Source organism: Pan paniscus, chromosome 8, assembly GCF_029289425.2.
Source record: "Pan paniscus chromosome 8, NHGRI_mPanPan1-v2.0_pri, whole genome shotgun sequence".
Taxonomy (NCBI): domain Eukaryota; kingdom Metazoa; phylum Chordata; class Mammalia; order Primates; family Hominidae; genus Pan; species Pan paniscus.
Window position 1 is genome coordinate 60506277 of NC_073257.2, and position 20542 is coordinate 60526818.

At 47.5% G+C, this 20542-nt stretch overlaps 1 protein-coding gene across 10 annotated transcripts in view; it reads right to left on the bottom strand.

Annotated features, from left to right (window-relative positions):
- Positions 1–20542, bottom strand: part of FRMPD2 (FERM and PDZ domain containing 2) — a 127302-nt gene that overhangs the window by 91147 nt on the left and 15613 nt on the right. For 7 of the 10 annotated variants that reach the window (XR_010113176.1, XM_063607368.1, XM_034930520.3 and 4 more), the window contains exons 2-7: positions 12868–12993; positions 10359–10516; positions 6109–6174; positions 3486–3677; positions 1685–1817; positions 923–1010 (exon numbers count right to left, since the gene is read on the bottom strand). Coding sequence is in view for 9 of the 10 variants with exons in the window: in XM_063607368.1 (XP_063463438.1) it covers positions 923–1010; positions 1685–1817; positions 3486–3677; positions 6109–6174; positions 10359–10516; positions 12868–12993 (763 nt within the window). In the remaining variant the exon portion in view is untranslated. Of the gene's footprint in view, positions 1–922; positions 1011–1684; positions 1818–3485; positions 3678–6108; positions 6175–7656; positions 7689–10358; positions 10517–12867; positions 13028–20542 lie in introns of those variants that run through there. The other 3 variants (XM_055092760.1, XM_055092759.1, XM_024927474.3) reach the window with 2 other exon arrangements.

A 20542-nucleotide genomic window follows, 5' to 3' on the forward strand; every position in this document is an offset into this window, starting at 1 on the left:
ATAAATCACCCAAACTTCAAAATAAACACCGTTCCAGGTCCAGGAAGATATGAGCCCATCTAGGTTTTGATCTGATTCAAGCATCCTAAGTTAGACAATTGCAAAAATGTCCACAGTTCTTCTCCCTGATCTGCACCCTTTGCAATCCGACTTTGCAGCCTCCCGCCATCAAGAGATGGAGTCTATTTCTTACTCCTTGAAATGGGGCTGGCCTTTAGGCTTGATATGGCCAACAGAATGAAGTGGAAATGATGGAAGACCAGTTCTGAAGGCTTTATGCACCTTGCCATCCTCTCTCCTCTCTCTCCTCTTTCTCTCTGTCTCTCTGTCTCTCTCTCTCTCTCTCAGTTCCTCTCTGTCAGTTCTGCCATTGTCACGAGAACAATCCTAGGCTGACCTGCTCGTGGAGGAGAGCCAGAGCTTCCCAGACAATGGCCATTCACCCCCCAGGAGAAGCTGGATAGCCGAGCTGAAGATAGTCACAAAGGCAGGAAGGCTTTCAGCAGAGTCTAGAAGACCTCCCAGCTGAGCACAGCCTAAATGACCAACTCACAGAATCATGAGCTAAATACATAATTGTTGCTTTTAGCCACTGTGTTTTGTGGTTGCTTGTTATGCAGCATGGTATGGCAATGGATAATGGCAACAATATTGAGGCATGTTGTTGCTCCGCCACTCGGACTGAGTATGGTTCCCAGAGGAAACAGGATGCCCTGACAGCACAGCTGCCACCAGGCCCCTCATTATCTTGGCTTCGGATCTGCTTAAATGTGGCTTCTTCATCTGTTAATGGAATAGCATTGGCATTTTCTGGAGGAGCACGAGGCTTCTTACTAATAATCAGTAAAGAAATAAGGTACCATAGCCCCCACACCTATGTCTCACATCAAGTTCACAGCACCCTTTAGGCCTTGCTGCTTACCGGTTAACAAGGAGGCTGCAGTGACTGTGTGTCGAGGTGCTCCAATGGGGCTCTGGTGAGCTCTGGGTCTCCGTGCTTCTTTCTGAAACTAATCAAGAAGCATGGTAGAGGGTATGGGCAGAAGCCAAGATCACGGCTTTCTTAAATCAGGCATCTCAGAGCATGAATGGCATCATGACTTACTAGCTGTGTGACCTTGGTGAAATTCCTTAGCCTCTCTGAATCTGTTTCCTCATGTAGAAAACAGAAATGACAGTTACAGAGGGTTGGAGGGAGGGTTACAAGGGAAGATAAAGCCTAATGGCAAGGTGCACTTTGTTTTAGAGACAACAAACAATAACATTAATTTTTTTTTAAAAAAAGCTCAGATTTAGTTGAAAAGTAGAGAACAGTAGATTTGAAGATTATTCCAAAAACCACTCTTTTAACACACCCAGAACAATAACTGAAAAAAAAATCAAGTTTTTCTTTTCTTGTTGTTTGTTTCAGTTTGGATTTTCTCAACTTGGACAGTTAGAACTCATTTTTAAAGTTTTCATCTGATATAAATAACTGTGTTAAGTTGTGTCCCCAAATAAGACTTTCCTGGGAACACAGGTGAGTCCTAAGCTCAGCCCCTTCCCTTCAGGGGCTTCCTGAAAGAGTGGCACTTACATAGGCTTTCTCTGCCATCACAATGTGGATGTGTGGCCCATACAGGGCAGGAAACAATAGAATGGGTACCATCAGCCCACGCAGGGACTGCTTAGGGCACGTACCCACCTCTGCAAGGATGCAGACACTCCGGGGCCTGTGCCGCTGGGCTCTCGCTGCTTGTCCCATGCAGCCTCTTCCTGAGCAGGTAGCTTCTGTTCTGCTGCACAGAGGAGCTTTCCTCCACAACTCTTTTCTCCACCTGGGGGGCAAGTGCATCACACATCCACATCCCAAGATAAGGAGGGGGCGTTTTTACAGATACATGCAAACTGGCTGTCAGACTGAATCAATGTGGAATTGTCTGCCCTACCCGGTGACCTAATGATGTGTTCTCTGGCACCCAGAATGTGCTCTGTGCCCACCCCCTGCATGCACCCTGAAGGCACTTCACTCCCCATTCCAGACCTGCACACTCACACACATCTGTGCCTTTGCTCATGCATTCCCTCTGTGGCTACAGCCTCCCCAGAAGCTCCTCTGTACCCACAAGACCCAGAGCTGTGTGCTCTCTACTTCTAAGCCTCTCTACCTCTGCCCTCTGATCACCTTCCCTTATCATTGCACTCACACCTGGCTCTGTTGCATCATGTTCCATGAGTGTGCTGCTTGTCTGTCTCCCCCAACATCTCTGTGTGCTTTATGCACCACCGTAGCACACCTAATGCAGTGGCCAATGAATGTTGCATATGTGACTGACATCTACCTTGCAGATCCCTGATGGAAATGTTGCAGGTCATTACAGTGTCTATCCAAGGACAATGGCACACCAGTGGATGGTAGACCTCAGTATCTTTCAAATAAATATAGTCCATTTCCCCCACCAAATCCTCTGGCTCAATTCATAGGAGCCACATGTTCCTATGCCAAGAGAGAAGGGGTCCAAGAAGGAGGCCTTCTCTGATGGAAGAGGCCTTCTCTGATTGACTGTTGCCATGGTCCACCCTGCTGTCCCCTCATCTCCATCCACATGGGCCCTCATTAATCCTGCTCTCAGCTCTCCAACTTGTCCCTGGACAAGTGCAGCCACTCAACTGGCCTCTAGCTTACCTGTCTCTGGTTCCTCCCAAATACAAACTTCCTTACATTTTGTGCCTTAGGCACCTCACTTGCCCATCCTATCCCAGCTCCACTCAGGTCTCATGGGGGACCAACTCCATGGTGCCATTCCTGCAACAGAGCTCCCCAGGGGGCCAGGCTGGGCCTGTCTCCAGCTGAGACTATATCCTTCAACTTGTCAGCTGTACTACCATCACTCCCCTCTCCCAGGAACATTTCCCCAGTAAATAACTTGCACAAGAATCCCTGTCTCTGGGTTAGCTTGGAGGGAATCCAACCTAAGCCAAATGCCTCCCATGTGCCAGGCCCCTTGCTGCACTCTGTGGAGTGCACAAGGCAGCAAGCAGCACAGTGTGACAAGCACAACAAAGGACACCCCATAGGTATAAAATAGCAGAGGGGAGGGTACCCAGGGACCACAAAATCGAAGTCAGGGAAGGCTTCTGTGCAGAACCTAGAGTTGAATTTTGATAAGAAAACTGAATCATGGGTTCTAAACATTATTGCTTTATGTAAGGACGCACTTGCAAAGATGTCAACGGTCTTAGCCATGTGACAAACTGGGGCTGGCCTAAAGGTCTTTCTTAGCACTGCCCAATAGAACTGCAATGACAAGAATGTTCTAGATCCACCCTGTTCAATAGGGTCATCATCTGCTACGAGTGGCAACTGAGCACTTGAAATGTGACAGATGTGACTGATTAATTTAATTTTTTATTTTATTTTAGTTAATGATAATATAACTAATTCAAATTTTAATAGCCACACATGACCAGCGGCTACTGCTTGAAAAGCACGGTTCTCTACTGACCTCAGAAATGGTACCCAGAACCAAGCCAACCAGCCTTCTGATGTGGAGACCAGCAGGGGCTGGGTAGACAGACACTTCTTTCTCATGAACCCGACAAGCTTCCAGAACCGACTGCAACGTGCACCGCCTGTGAGGCTGGTCTTCACACATGGTCAGCAGGATGGAGTGCAGGGGCTCGCAGAGCTGCAGGGGCTGGAGGCAGACAGGGCCGGTGAGAGGAGAGAGCAGCCAGAGCTGCCGCTACGAGGCCAGCACCTTGTCAGGCAGGCCTTGGAGACATGGAAACGGGTGTTCCCACAAGCACCAGAGCAGATGCCTGCCCCTTCTGCAGAGTTTAAGGACAGACACAAGATCCATCACTGAGGCCGCAAAGTGCAGAGCAATCATCTCTGCATCAATTCTGTGTTGTCTGCTGCTTTCTAAACCAGAACATCCTTCTGCCCAAGCACATGCTTGGAATGCTCATGAAAAATAGATGCTTTGACAAGATGGATTTCCACCTGTGCCAAGCACCCCAAATCAAACCAGAGGTCAGCCTTTCACTCAAGTTCACCTGCGCAGCTTGTCATTGTATCCAATCACTCAGGGGGTCTCACTTGGCCTTTCCCCTGGAATGTGAGCTCCTGGAACATACAGACTGTGGCCTATTCCTGTTCACTTCGGAACAGCCAGCAGTCAGCACAAATGCTCAATCGTTGTTGGTTGAACTTTATGTCACGTGTACACATCGAGCAAAAGAAAACAGAAGCATCTTATAAGCATTTCCCTTATGCATTTAAATGACCACAATTCATATGAGAAAGTCCTCAAATTCAGATTCAAAATCAGACTTTTTCTCAAGCTCAACCCACACTGCAGGTCACTTTCCAGATAAAGGCTGCACTACGGCTTCTTGCTGGGGAGCATCAGCTGTGAGCACCTATCTCTGTGTACAGCCAAGCTGCTGAGTCCTGCCGTCACAGTAAATCCAGGCGTCTTTTGTGCCTGGTGCTGCACAGCCACACCAGATACAGTCCCTGCCTTCAGGAAAATAATGGTGTGATGAGAGAGACGGTCACTAAAAGAGACAAAGACCATAGAGGATGACAAGGACTTTGACCTTGGGAAGCACAGGCCATGGCACTAATGTAGAGGAAGGGGCTTAGCCAAGGCTAGAGTTAACCAAGAGGAAAGTGGGGAGTGAGGTGCTGGTGAAGGGATCCGTGTGTACAAAGGCACGAAGATGCAGATGAGCTGACATGCATCTGAAGGGAAGGGGATTATGAGCAGGACAGGGGCCTGGGGGAAAATAGCAATGTGGGGTCCCTTGTTCAAAATTATTAAGAATTCCAGGACAGTGATAGCAGAGCATTAAACTAAGTGCAGGACCCTGTGCTATGACACAGGGTCACACACTCAGGACACACACCCAGGAAGCCGGTCCTGATTATGGCAGAGTGCCAAAGGGGAACCAGACAGGAGCAGGAACCCTACCCTAGGCTCCAGGTGTGTCTCACTGAGAAGTCAGAAGGCAACCCCATGGCCAGTGAGGCGTTACAAAAGGTTGCATGTGAGAGTGGTCGTGAGCTGGTCTCTTAGAAAGACCACCCAGGAAGAGCCCGGATGTTGAATTGGAGAGGGTCGGGGTGAGTAGAAAGAAAGGCAGGAAGGAAGGGAGCAGGAGGGAGGGATCCAGTCTAGCCAGGTCAGCTAGGCAGGGCTCTCCAGCATGTGTTCTTGTGGCACCAGTCTCTAAGGAATTGTTATAGTATCAGATGGAAATGTACACAAACACTTCCATTCTGTAGTTGAAAATTGTGTAAAATATTAGGATATTTTTATGTAGTTCTTTTTTGAGACAGGGTTTTGCTCTGTTGCCCAGGCTGGAGTGCAGTGGTTTGATCTCCACTCACTTCAACCTTCCCCTCCCGGCCCCCGGGGTTTAAGCGATTCTCATGCCTCAGCCTCCCAAGTAGCTGGGACTATAGGCATACACCACCACACCCAGCTAATTTTTTTATTTGTAGTAGAGACAGGGTTTTGCCATGTTGGCCAGGCTTGTCTCGAACTCCTGAGCTCAAGTGGTCTGCCCGCCTCAGCCTCCCAAAGTGCTGGGACTATAGGCGTGAGCCACCATGGCCAGCCAGGATAAAGTTAAGTTTCTAAGCTTTAAGCCTTCTTGTAGTTTTTAAAAAATGACTCTAAAAAATCTTTGAGAGGGAGATATTGTAGGGAGCATTTACCCAAATCTATTGAGCCCAGAAGCCTTTTTCAGGGAAGCATCTCACTTTGGGAAGGGCTGTTTTAAAGCCTTTTTAAAATATATGTAAATCTGTATCTTCAGTGTCTATAAAATTCTCTAGCTTGCTATTAATACTTCCTCTGAGCGGAGATGGCCAAACTTATCCTGCTTGCCAGTCCCAAATTGTGGCTGCCTGGAGTGCTATGTTGAGTGGGATTCTGAGGTTGTTTCTGCACTAGCAGGAAGGAGTTGTGTGATGAGTTCTCAATGCCTGCCTAGGACCTAGAGGAGGGGAGAGTGGCATTATGTGTGCTCAGTAAATGTGGTCCCTGCCCAGGAGAAAACCACTAAATAAACCCAGAGACATAGCCCGGCAAGACTTGGAGTATCTTGTTTACAAACCTGATGTGGCGGAACATGAAACCCTGCTGACCAGTAGAGGGTCATTCCTAAAGAATAGACATGCATCTGCCCAAAAGAAGAGTACATGATTAGATTTCAATCATCTCTGTTATTCCATGGCTCTGCAAGAAAAATACAATCCAATTTCCACATGAACAGACACTGTTGTCTGGCTAGTCTAGCACCATCTGCAACTCCCTTAACCCTTGTTACCTCCTACTCCGGAGGCTAGAAAGCCAGAAATTTGCTTTCTAGCAGAAACCATGACACTCAGTTTTGGTGAAAGGCGTGAGAGAAATCTGTTAGGGGGCTTCTGATAAGGCTTTTGCTTTACTGACAAAAGGACACATGTGACTGGCCCCACGCTTTCCCCTTTGTTCCTGCCTTCAAAATTGATGTGATTGATACACGGAGTCTTCGCAGCCATTCCGTGACAATGAGGCAGCAAGCATAGGACAGAAAGCCAGCCACTGGGGAAGGTAGAATGGAAATACACAGCCTGGATCCTTGATGACATGAAACGGCTGCTGACCAATCCCTAGACCTCTTGTTTAGTAACTAACAACCATATCGTTGGCCCTGGCCATTGTATTTTAGGCCTTCTGTTTCCATGACACATTACAGTTCAGCCTGATTACAAAGCACCATATCTTGTCAAGAAGCAAAATGATGTCATGGGAAGAGCATTGTTTGACATCTCTGACCCTCGGTTTCTTCATCTTAAAAATGAGTATTCTGCCTGAATTCTAATAAAGATCAAGTCAAAAGTACCCGAAGGTGGTAATATTAACTATTATTATTGTTACCAATATTATTATTGGACATAGAGCACTTACAATATACCAAGCCTTGTTCTAAGTCTTTTACCCATATAAACTTATTTAGTCCTCACTGCAATCCTGTGACATAGGTACTTTAACTGTCCCCACTTGTCTACATGGCCTCTGGATTATACCAGTCCTCAATCAATGTCAGTTGGTGTTTATTGTGGGGCTTCTATTACAACTGACAAGGCACATTTCCCTTAAGATCTCTCTTCTCAGGAAATGATTTTTGGGATTTTAGAAGGAAACAACGAGGTAATGAAACATTGCATGTAAAAACACACAGTTATTTGGGCCCCCACTTGGTTTAATACAAGTGGTTTTAGTTTTTGGTTTTGGTTGTTCACATCTCAAGGTCAAGACGTGTTCAATGTCACCTGTGACAACTCATTAGTTCTCATCTTTGTTTGAAATTATATCCTGAAACCAGCTCCCACCCCTCAGATGAACGTGCATAGATACCATGCAAGAAAGTTCACAAGCTGCACCCCCATTTCCAGAGAAAGGGCCCGAAGAGCAGGGGCTTGGTAGACAGCCACTTCTTTCTCATTAACCCAACAAGCTCCCAGAACCAATTGCAGTGACTGCCACCCTCAAGGCTGGTCTTCCCACACGGTTAGCACAATGGAGCATAGAGACTCATGGAGCTGCAGGGACTGAAGTGCAGACAGAGTTCCAGCATCCTGAGCACTGCCAGAGGCACCACCCACACCTGGGAGCTCACCTGGATTCTAAGGGCTCTGTCTAAAAGTGTCTTAGGGCAAGGCCTTGGCCACAGTGACAAAAGGCTTCATCCAAAATTCTAAATTCAGCTCACTGGTAGACACTGCCAGTAGAGGCTGGTGAGAAGGATTTTGAAGGCAACTCCTGGCTCAGTGGGAAAGAACACCATGTTTGATTGGTGATGTCTGCCATGAGCATACGATGGGGTACTGGCAGCACAGATGACTTGTAGTTAGAGACCTGCCCACACCTTCCACCTGACCTGCACCTGGGGCTAAGATGCCAAGTAGTTGGGGAAATATGTCAGTGCACTGTTTAGGGCAGATGTTGGTCCAAGGAGAGGGGTCCGGGTACACCCTCCCAGCACCAGAACGAGGCCCAGGACTGGGGGAGGATTCTGAGCACAGCCTGTCCAGGGACCATTCTCCTAGCTCCTAGCTGCCCAACCAACCCCTCATGGACCCATGCCAAATTGGATGAAGAGAGGAGCCTGTAATGAATGGAAAAGAACAGTGATGAACAGAACTGAGTGTTAGACATGCTGAAAGAGATCAAGTTACCTGGTCACTCTGCCTCCTTGCCTAATAAACAGGGCTTGAGGCTGGTAGCTTTGGCCCCTTAAAGCCCACTCCACTTGCCATGCTTCATATGCCTAGAGCGCTAAACCAATGTTTGGTTAGTTCAGAGCTCAGTCCCTCTCATACTGGATCTCTTCCAGCTCACACTCACTCTCATCTTCCTGGCCAGGACTCAGCAATACATTTAGCCAGTTCTTAACTCAACCTATTAGTCTTGAATCTACTGGAGTCCTCGTGCCTCTGCCTGGAGGAAAGTGTGCAGGAGGAAGGAACATATTATTTTCCAGCTCAAAGACGCTCTGGGCAGAGAAGTGACTGGGCCTTCACAAGGTACTCAATGGAGGCCAACCTGCAATCAGGAGGGTGATGCCTGATCCTAACCAGTGAGTACTCGGATGGTCAGGGAAGGACCCCAGGAGCACTCAAATCTGTGTTAGCTCAGGTACATCAGAAAGTGGAGCCTGAGGCAAGGGTTAAGTGCAGACCCTTCACTCAGGGGCTGCAAGCCCAGGGCAATGACAGTGTAGAGAAAATGGGAAGGGAGACAGGGACCAATGTGATATGCAGGGTCAAAATGCTGGCCATCTCCTTGCAACAAGCAACAGAGCACAGCCTGAAGTGCAGCAGACAGGGCTTCCTAGCACTCAGGACTTCTCTAGAAAGCTTGCAAGGCTTGCACAGCACAAAGCCATCCACAAAAGAAAGAGGAGGGAAAACGTATCCTCTTAGGTCCCCTCCAGACTCTCATTTACCACTGGCTAAGTTTCCCCCATAAGAAGGTAACTCCCCTGCATTCTCAGGTTGCATTGGCGTGGTCCTTTAGCCGTCACACAGAAATCCCAGTCCCAGGGGTCAATATGTGACATCTTAGCTGAGTCCAGGGCATAAGAGGCAACTCGGTGTAGGTGGAGCCAAGAGTCCCAAAGAGACCTGAGAGGACGCAAGTCTGTGTCCAATCCAGGAATCAGTGATTCACCCCTGGGGTCCTGGCAGTGTAAGAAGGTATGTGGGCCTGGATGCCAGAGTGACTTCCAGGATTGCAGGGGGGAGGGGGTGCTGGAGCTGGGGTCACTGGAACTGGAACTCTTATGCTTTCACTTTTGTGGGCTGACTTACAGACATGTGGACCCAGACAAACCAAATCTGGAAACCACCACATCCCCATTCTCTGCCTTTCAGAGCCTGGAGGGAAAGCAGCTCCCATTCCAGGATGCCTCCCGAGGGTAGCAGCGTTTTCACATCTGCACTTTTCTCATGAAAGGGCGAGGAAGAAGAAACAGAACTCTCTGCGGAAACACCCACCATGCCCCCATCCAGTGTTGTGTGGCTGCCTTGCACCATTCTCTCCTTCGAGAGAATTAAAATTCTCTTTGAAATTAAAAATGATGTTTACTGGAAACTTCTGCTGTTCAGAAGCAAAACATGTCCATTGTTGAAAAACCAAAAACCTCCACTGATGTTGCCATCCAGAAACAATCACCGCAGACACTTTGGTGTATGTATTTTTAGAACTTCCTCTCTCTCTCTCTTTCCTCCTCTCTAACCAAACTTGGATAATATTATGTGCACATACATTGAATTTCTTTTCAATACATTAAATAAGCTTCTACAGCCTCATTTTAATGGTGTTTTGTCTCATGTCCTCTCCCACTCACTATTTAGCTTGTTTTCAATTTATCACTAATGTCAGCAATACAATAATCAGCATTGCTGCAGCTAAATTTATCTTTACTTGTGCCTTAGAATAAATTCCTAGTTGAGGATGTGTTGGGTCATTTTGAGGTGTCTTGCTACATACTGCCAATGGTAACAATGTGCCAGACCACTTAACCACAGCTTTTCAACACTTCTTTTTGAATATTGATAATAACCTGATCAATTAAGCCACATTAACCCCATTTTACCAATGTAGAAATTGGGGCTCAGAGAAGTGGACTTGCCCTTGTCCATGAGCTAGTAAGTTGTTGACAAGAAATCCTGGGAATAAAACTCTTGAAACCCACTCTGGCTTGGTGTTGAGAACCAAGCTCTGCAAGGCTGAGCTGGGAGCTGGGGAGGCTGCCGCTGGGACAGGCCTTTCCCAGGGCACAGGACTCAGGAGTTGCAGAGTAGCTGCACAGCTTACCTGAGACGCATCAGGCTGCTCATCCTCACTCTGTCCCTGTAGCAGTTCAGGGGCCTTGAAAGGAGCAGCCTCTATGTGAGAAACACGGCCTTGGAAAGAAAGGCTTCCAGCCGCAGAAAGCAGGGCTGACCAGGGGCAGACCACATAGTCCGAGGAATCTGAAACCAAGCCAGTGATGCAGCTGTAGAGACAGAGCTTCCATCTGGGGTGCCAGCATGGGACTGTGCCCAGCAGGTGCCTGGCAGTACCCATCTCTGGGACTGAATGTGAGCAAGACCCAGAGGAGATATGGAACAGAATAAATTCAACCCTGATGCATGGGAACATGTATAATAAAAGGTGACTGTGGCCATGGCCAGGAAGTTAGCACCTGCACCTAAATTCATCTGTGGCCCAAGAGTCTCAAGGTAAAAGGTAAAGAGAGGGTCAGGCACACCTGGAATTTAGCACAAGCCTGAGTTCTCTAGAGACAGACCAGGATCCAAGGCAGCTGGTCTTCTGGGAGCTCCATAGCTGTTCATCAGAACCTCCACGGTGGGGAAGAGGGAGAAGATGACGCTGAAGGCACAGGTGCACAGCCTCCTCCATAGGCCCACGCTGGGACCCATCGCCCTCACAGAACATGTGTGATCTTTCACTCCAGGAGCCTCTGCTGTATGCACTGAAGCCCCCAAGCACGTGTGACCTGTGAGTTGACACCTGAGTGTGGGTACTCAGCATTTGTTCTGGAGCTTAATGCCTAGGAGCCCCATAGTCATCCTTGGATACCGCTTCCTTAGGTCTCTCCTGTACTGAGAGCACAGTGTGCAGCTTTCTCATTAGAGGGCTCTGAAGAGACACTACAGGAGGCCTTATCTCTCCCGCAGTGTCTGGAGTTTAGTGCAAGTGTGAGGCCACCTGGAGGTCGGGCTCTGTACAGAACACATGCCCAGGATGTGAGGTCACTTGGCCACCTCAAGGCTGGAACTTGACATGTGACCACCTTCTCAAATCTACACAGGACTCTAGCGGCCCTCCTGCCCACACCAACCTCCAGAGAGGTGACTCGCCTGAGCCCACCTACACCCCAAAGGGTCGCCCCAACCCCCACCTGCAGTGCGTGCTCCCTACCTGGCCACCGGTGGCTATTGCCTGGGCCATGACTGCAGACCACCTCTGGCAGGGCACACCAGCAAATTCTACCATCATCATGGGCTGCAAGCACAGCTCCTCCCACAGATCTGAACCCCAAACAGGGAAGGGGGCTTCCCTTCAAAGTTTATCCCTCACTGGGTACCCGCCCTCAGCCTTAGGAGACCCACTAGCATTTTCTTTTTCTTTTTCTTTTTTTGAGACAGAGTTTCGCGCTCTTGTCGCCCAGGCTGGAGTGCAATAGCGCGATCTCAGCTCAGTGCAATCTCTGCCTCCCGGGTTCAAGCGATTCTCCTGCCTCAGCCTCCCGAGTAGCTGGGATTATAAGTGCACGCCACCACGCCCGGCTAATATTTTGTGTGTGTATTTTTAGTAGAAACAGGGTTTCACCATGTTGGCCAGGCTGGTACTGAACTCTTGACCTCAGGTGATCCACCCGCCTCAGTCTCCCAAAGTGCTGGGATTACATGAGTGAGCCACCACACCCTACCAGCATTTTCTTATGCCTTACAGTTGCTCTTCAAACACTGTTTAGTAATTCTTTCTATTAACCTCCCCTGTTTAGAACATAGAGTAGGTCTGCCTTTTTTTTTTTTTTTTTTTTTTTTGAGATGAGTCTTGCTCTGTTGCCCAGGCTGGAGGGCAGTGGCACAATCTTGGCTCACTACAACCTCTGCCTCCTGGGTTCAGGAAATTCTCCTGTCTCCGCCTCCCGAGTAGCTGAGATTATAGGCGAGCGCAACCATACCGGGCAAATTTTTTTTTTTTTTGGTATTTTTAATAGAGATGGAGTTTCACCATGTTGGCCAGGCTGGTCCCAAAACCCTGACCTCAGGTAATCTGCCCACCTTGGCCTCCCAAAGTGCTGGGATTACAGGTGTGAGCCACCGTGCCCGGCCAGGTCTGCCTTCTGATGGGGCACAGACTAGTGCAACATCTGGTGGACAGAGTGTAGGGGTGTCCTGGGTGACCACCCCCTGCCTCTAATCTCTGGTTATGCCCAGAGACAGCCCATGTGCTGTTAGACGCCCATAGCACTGCAGCCACTCTCTTCCTAAATCCTCCCAGCTTTGCATGCCTGGAAATGCTGCAACACCAAGGCAGAAGCAAAGCCTTTCTTTTGACTCTGCCACATGGCATGGGTCCAAGAGTCAGGCCTGCCCTCCCAGTGCAGCTCCAAGGATAGGTGCTATTCTTCTACTCATTCTAATACCTCAGAGTAATCACAGATCAAGCAGCAGCAACCTTGTTCTGTGCTCTCAGAGGTTGATAAGAAAAAAATTTTTTTTAAAAAAGCAGCAGCAGCCAGAACTGTGTTTGTGTGGGAAGCTTCACATACAACTCCCTGTGATTTGACTGCCCCCAAACACTCTCTTACCGTTGCGGAGGTCTTCCAGGAGCTGCTCAGCGGCCAGGAAGAGGAGGGACCAGATTTCCTCCTCAGACAGAGCTTCACCCCTGACCTGTAGGGCGCTGGCCAGCGTCACAGAGGACAGGTTCATGCCTACAATAAAGACATGCATGTGACAGGGCCTCTGCAATGTCCAGGAACATGTCCAGGCCCGTACTCGCCACTCTGGCGCAGCCAGGCATGGTCCGGCCACTACTGCACACCGGCACTGTGTTTTCAGCACCTGGGTCCCTGGGGTCAGGCACAGAGCCAAGCACACAGAGGAGTTAAAGAAATGTTAATTGGAGGACTGACCAGGTTGGCTGGTCGGTTCTCAGTGAATGAGTAAACAAACAATAAAACTCCCAAATGAAAGGTTAAATGAATAAATAAATGAACAACCAAATGAAACATGAGAACAGCACCTCCCAGCTGGGTGCGAGCTGTTGCAGAGAGTAACCCACACCTGGGTAGTGTGTGGCCTCCTCTCCTTCTCTCTCTGGAGAAGTTAGCTAACATTTTTGCCTGCTGTACATGATTCACATCTTTCATCTCTGGCTGCCACATGCAGAGTCAGATTTGGTGCCAGTACCACCCCTTTCTCCAGCACCTGCCTGAAGTGCCAGAGCGACTCACTAGACAGAAGTATAAGCCCCACGTTTCAGAAAGTGGCAGCCTCACAGAGAAACTGGAGGAGGCTCAAGAGGGCTAGTCTTCTATTCCCTCTCTTCTGGTAAGCAGGGCCTTTAGACCAAAGCTGATGTTTAAATGTCTATCTCCCTGACAAAGCTGCCACCCACTAATCTCCAGAGACCCAGGCGCTGAGTGGCACTGGAAGAAGCCAGGCGGACTTTTCCTAATCCATTTACATCCTCACTGATCTTTCTCTACAGCCAGAGCTCAAGCAGGGCGGGTGTGCAGTGTCGGGCGCTAGATGGGGAGCACATAGAGGCACCCCCATCCCCCATTGGCACACTAATCCAAGATCTACTCCCCAGCTGCCCAGCTCCCTGCAGACACCTCTGCTACCAGCCTCCTCCAGCCTCAGGAAGAGAGGCTGGTTTCAGGAGAAAGAGGCTTGGTCTGCTACCTCTCCCTGGGGCAGAAAGGGAGCCGCAGCAGGACCCCCTCAGAAAGCTTGACCTGTGAGCCGTCACTTATCACAAGGAGTCTGTGAAGAAGGGACTATTGTTTCCATTTACAGACAGGAAATAAGTCCAAGGTAATCAGGTAAAAAGTGATGAATTCGAAGCTGAACTCCAGGCCCTCTCTCTTTTTCTTTACTATTTCTTTTCTTTTTTCTTTCCTTTCCTTCCTTTTCCTTTCCTTTTCTTTCGTTTTTTTATCTCTCCTCTCTCTTTAGAAACTGTTTGAGACTTATGGACTAGGCATTCCTATTCCACCACATTTTTCTAACTCTCTATAGCCACAGTGAAAGGTTGCTTATTAAAGATAAGAAGGGGGAAGAAGAAGACCATGATTCTTACAAAAAATCTCTAAATCCCAAAATAAAATATTGAATGGGTGGGGTTTTTTAAATTGCTTTATGACTAGACAAAAATGCATTAAAAGTCTTCTAGGCTGGTGTGGATAGTGAAGACCATTATTTCAGTACAATAATTCAATGGAGGGAGGACAAACTTTTCAACAAATAGTTCTGGATCCATCATGGAAAAACGCTGAACATGGTCCTAAATCTTGCACCTTATGCAAAAATTACTTCAAAATGAATCATAGATTTAATATAGAACATAAAACTACAAACTTTCATGGAGGAAAATGGGAGAAAATATTTAGGACTCATCACAAACAAGGACTCCCCAATAAAATGAACAGCTGATTTCTCATCAAAAACCATGGAGACCAAAAGGCAGTTGGATGACGTATGGTCTTAACTAGCCACACCAGCCTCAAACACTTAATGCATTTTTTTCAAGGCACAAAGCAGTTAGAAAAACCCCACCCAATATCAAAATACTTGGAGGGGAGACTGTCAAACAAGAATTTGGTAGACAACAAAGCAATCAATCCTTCAAAACTGAAAGAGAAATTAAGACCTATTCACATAAACAAAAATTGTGCAAATTTGTTGCTAGCACACCCTTCCCTCCGAGAAATCCTAATGGAGTCCTTCAGATTGAAATGTAAAGACACTAGACAGTAACTCAAATCCACATGAAGAAATGGGAGCACCCGTAAAGATAATAACATAGGTAAATGTAAAAGACAATAAAAATGTATTTTGATTGGAACCCTTTTTTCTCCTATCAGAATTTTTTTAAAAGGAGCATCCAACATCTGGAAAAGCACATAACTGATCGGGTTTGCCAATCAAGCACCCTTCTTTTTGTTAAAGCTAAGAGTCACTAGAGGCTTGAAGTTGCTGTTTTTGTTATTGGACGTGTCAGGATCACAACTTCCATATCAAATATAACCATGATCCAGGAGTCAGTGACAGGAAATTACTCATCACCCTTTCAATTAAAAAAAAAAAAAAGTTGTCATGCTTGTTCCAATGCACAAGCACGATCCCTCTGCAGAAGGAAATGTGTGCATTCCAGTTTTCTGCACCAACTCCCTGCCTGACCAACCACAGTGTTACAGTGGAATGTTATGATATGTCCGCAGTGGCAAGTTGGTTTCTGAAGAGTGCAGGAAGCCTGGGAATCATCCAGAGCTCTGAATTTCCCTGGCTGGCCTCAGGACTACAGTGTGGGTTATGAATAATCTGCAAGCTAGCAGGTAGGCCAAGATTTGTGTTGCTGCTAGGCAAAAATGCAAATTCCTTTTCTTGACCTGAGAGGTCTGGCAGGCAGATGAGCCCTGCCCACCTCTCCGACTCCACTTCCCACCTCCCTGTCCCTTGCTTACCTCCCTCACCGTGTTCCATCACACTGGGCTTGTGATAGATTATGAAGTAAGATAATTCTCTACACTAGCCCACCAGCCCTCAAGAACCAGCCTGGACTCACAATTAACATTGTTATCTCTGTGTGGTATTGTGAACACTATTTCAAAGCCCACTGCTACTTCCTTGAATGACAATACAAGCAAACACTTCCATAGCATTTACTGTACGCCAGGCACTGTTCAGAGTGCTTTATGTGCTAACTCATTTAAGCTTCATGACAGCCTTCTGAAATAGGGCCATCGTCATGCCCATTTTAAAGATGAGGAACAAAGAGGTTAAGTGACTTGGCCAGTGTCACACAGCTTGGACTTGGGTTTACGCTCTTGGTCTCAGAGGCAGGGCTCTTCCCCACCATATTATGCTGGCTGTGGAAATGCTGTGAAGCACTTTATGGGGCCTGTAATCTCAGGCTATGAAACAGTCATTAGCCTTTAGCCATCACACCAAGAGGCCTCTGGGCTCCTCTCCAAGTTTTTCATGGTCTGGTGGGCTGTATCACGCACTGAAAAGGGGATCATTAACTATGTAAAGGATGCAGGGATCCCATTGCATAGAGAGATCTGACATTGAGGATGTTCTGGGAAAGCATCCAGTCAATGGGCATTTTGGGGGGGCCCCTCCACTACCCTTATCTCTCATACACCTTCTCAGATCTCACCTACATAGACTGACCCTCTATACTGACTCCACTATCTGAAGGCTTCCGGGCTCATCTAGTAGCATAGAAGTCTTCTTTGCCATTGGAGATCCCACTAGGCCATCCAGAAGCTTCTTTGGGCCCCTTCCAATGAGTTTCCAGGCTGAGGAGCATCCTGTTTGCCAGGACTTGCTTTTATTGGCCTTAGCCTGTAGCAGCCCCTCTCCCTGGCATGCCTTGGGCTAGAATCTTTTCCCCTGCCCTTGATCTTTAGTGCTTCCACTTGGGCCTCCCTCTCCCATGTGCCATGGCAACAGCAGCCCTGAGCTTCATCTGTGAGGCTATCCCTACAGCCTTCCCTCAGCCATTACCACATTTAATAAATACTCGTCAAGGATCTGGTATATTTCAAGCTCTGTACTACCAGTAGAATGAGGAACAATGTTAACAACCTACCCTGAGAGTCATGGGGATGGGCAGAGGGAGACAGCCAACGAGAAGGTAAGCAAATAAAATAATTCTGTAGAGTGATAGACTAATGAAGTAAGAAAAGGCAATGCACGATAACAAGCTTTTGGTGTGGGGGACATCTTAGCTGAAGTGGTCAAGGAAGGCACTTCCAGGAGGTGTCACTGAAGCTGAGATTTGGAAGTTGAGAAGGCACCAGCCATGGGAAAAACTTCCCAGGTAGAGGGAAGAGCAAGCACAACAGAGTTTGGCAGATTCCAAGAACTGAGAGAAGCCTGCTCATGGTGAGGGAGGTGAGGGCGGTAAGCCAGGGTTAGGGAGGTGGGAGGTGGAGTTGGAGAGGTGGGCGGGTCCCATCTGCCTGCAGATCTCTTAGGCCAAGAAAAAGAGTTTGCATTTTGGCGTAGGAGCAGTATGAATCTTGGCCTACCTGCTAGTTTGCAGAGCACGTGCAACCCACACTGCAAAGCCAGGGAGAAGCCTTTTGACACTGGCCTGTGGCTGAGTATTAACTAGAAGGAAGGGAGAGTTCCAGAGGGCTGACTGCAAACACCTTAGCTTATCTGATCTTCACCAGTCCTGTAAGTGGGGATGGTTTTAATCAAGGGCAAAGCTCGCATCTGCTCCCTGCCCCCCAACCCAGGAAGAACCCTTGGGTCCCTGTCCCCTAGACAGCTGCCCAGTCAATCCCCGAGTGTCAGCTGCAGGGATCAGCCACCTCACCCGGGCGGCACACCGTATGCATTAGTTGCCAAGATATTTTGCAGCATTTGTAAAGTGCTGGCTTCTGAAGAAGTAAGGATCTCTGTTATCCCTAATTGTATATTGATTGACTGACTATATAGTGGCTTTTGAACTGTGAGATTTTGGTCACATTTCGGTATTTTGCCTTCATTCATCTCCCCTCCCCAACTCTCCATCAAGACACCATCCATGACCTCTGGCCTTCATCTGTGGCTGGTTAGCGAGATTGACAACCCTCTGGAATGCCCTGGAGACACTCCTGCATTGGGACAGAGGTTGGACCAAGGTCTCAGAGGTCCCTAAGGACCTTCTCAGCTCTGGAGCCGAAGGTGCCACTGCCCAGGAAGAGAAGGCATGGAACCAAGGGAAGCAGAGGAGGCCTTGCAGGATGGGGATGAGTCACACAACTCCTGGCCTCATGGGTCAGGGGACCAGGCCACTGTCTGTCCTTGGAACACTCCTTGTTTCTCCAAACTCCTGGTTTGTCCTCACCTCCTCGGCATTCTTTCTCCCTCTCATGGTCCCTGAAATGTTGTCCCTCAGGATTCTATTTGAGGCCCTGTATGGTTTCCTGTGCCTTCTATAACAAATTACCACAAACCTCGCAGACTAACACAACAGAAATTTATTATCTCACAGTTCCAGGAACAAGAAATCCAAAATCAGTTTGACTGGGCTGAAGTCAGGGTGTCCGCAGGACTATGGTCCCTCCACAGGCTCTGACGGAGAATCCTTCCCAGGCCTCCTCCAGCTTCTGCCATCTGCCCGCATTCCTCAGCTGTGGCCACATCACTCCAGTCTCTGCCTCTGTGGTCACATCGCCTTCTCCTCTTCTGTTTTAAATCTCCCAGTCTTTTTTTTTTTTTTTTCTGCCTGTAACATTCACAGGTTCCACAAATCAGGATGTGGATACCTTTACGGTTTTTTTTTTTTTTTATTTACTTATTATTATTATTATTTGAGGCAGAGTTTCATTCTCTCGCCCAGGCTGGAGTGTAGTGGCGTGATCTCGGCTCTCTGCAACCTCCGCCTCCCAGGTTCAAGCAATTATCCTGCCTCAACCTCCTGAGTAGCTGGGATTACAGGCTCCCACCACCACTCCAGGCTAATTTTTATATTTTTAGTAGAGATGGGGTTTCGCCATGTTGGCCAGGCTAGTCTCTAACTCCTCACCTCAAGTGATCTGCTCTCCTCAGCCTCCCAAAGTGCTGGGATTGCAGGTGTGAGTCACCACACCCTGCCAACCTTTATCTTTTTTTAGAGGGAGGCTTTATTCAGACCACCCCAGGCTCTTTGTCTTTCAACATTCTCTACCTGTTTGCCTGAAAAAGACATGAGCTTTGGGAGGTTGAATTCTTAGCTCCTTGACCCTGGGCACAGGGCACATACTTACCTCTCTGAGCCTCAGTCTTATCATCTGGTAAATAGGGCTAACAGCAGCAGCGACCTCATGGAACTGCCCAAGTGCTCAGCACATAAAAGGTGATGAGCACATCATATTTCCTGTCTCTTTTTGTCTCTGCTCCAACCATCCAGAAAGGGATTTTAAACATCAGGACTGCTGAGCAGCTTCCAACTATGGGATTTTTAAGATATGGTGTTAATTGTTTCCATCTGTCTGCCAGGGTTGAGATGCTATAAACATCCCATTTTCAACCTTAGCAAAATGCCTCAAATATCTCCATGACACCCTAGGAAGGAACCAGGAAGAATGTGGGACTCCCAAGGAATCGAAGCTCTCAGAGTGATCTTTTCCTCTCTTCTCCTTTTGTTCCTTCGGTCTCTCTTCATTCCTTCTCCCTCTGGACATTTATTAAAAACCATCTGCCCACAGTCAGAACCAGAGATCTGAAGAAAACTTGCCAGAAGGCAAACTGCATTTTTCCCCCGAAGGAGGAAAAGACTATCCTGCCTCTGCTAGGCCCTAGTTAAAGAGTTAAAGGTGTCAAGGCTCTTATCTTCCGGAATTCTCTCACAGTCAGCTTCCCAGAGCCTGACCTTGAGTGAGTGAGTGATGCTGAGATTGCATCACTATCACCTTCTCCACACAGACCCTTCCCTGCTCTGTTTTCTACCCCACAGCCCCTGATTTAAATAGTGGCTACAGCACTGACACAGTATGACCTTGAACAAGGACACTCTTCACATCTCATTTCCCCATCTACAAAACGGAGATGTTGACTCCTACCTTACAAGGTGGGTGTGAAAAACAGAACAAGCTAATGCAAGAAAGGCAACTAGAGAACACCCTACCACTCTTCAGGATTCCAAGGTGGCATCTTGCATTCGTAGATGAGAGGATGCACACTAGTACAGAGAAATATTTTTCAGCATTCAGAGCATTTTAGAGTAGTGTTTCTCCCATCTTCAATCTTTTACATCCCGTTTTCCCAGTGTTTGCCACATTCCCATCTCACTTGTACAATTAAGACAAGTTTTTTCATTTAAATGCATTTATTTTAAAAGGATACTACATATCATTATAGTAAATGGAAAGTTAGTATCATCAGATGTAAATAGAAGGTAATTATAACTATTTTATAAAAATTATTGAATTATTGCCAAATAAAATTGCCTTCAAAAGGCTCTGAGCCTGGGCATGATTTTTCATTATGAAAGAAGCAATTAGTTTTAGAAACATGTAAAGTCTATTTCTGAGCAGACTGTCTTCTTGACATAATCTGAAAAATTGAAGTAAAATGTCAAGAGCATCATTCAATGTTATTAATGCAGTCATGTTCCACCTGGGTTCCATGGCCCCACCTGTCCTTCTCTAAGGCTTCAGGGCCAGTTACAATGTAATGTGACCGCAGTGTGAATTAGTTGAATCCTCACCAATTATACTTGATGATAATTACTTCTAAGGAGAGTAGCCCTTTACAGCTTACAGAGTTTTCATAAAC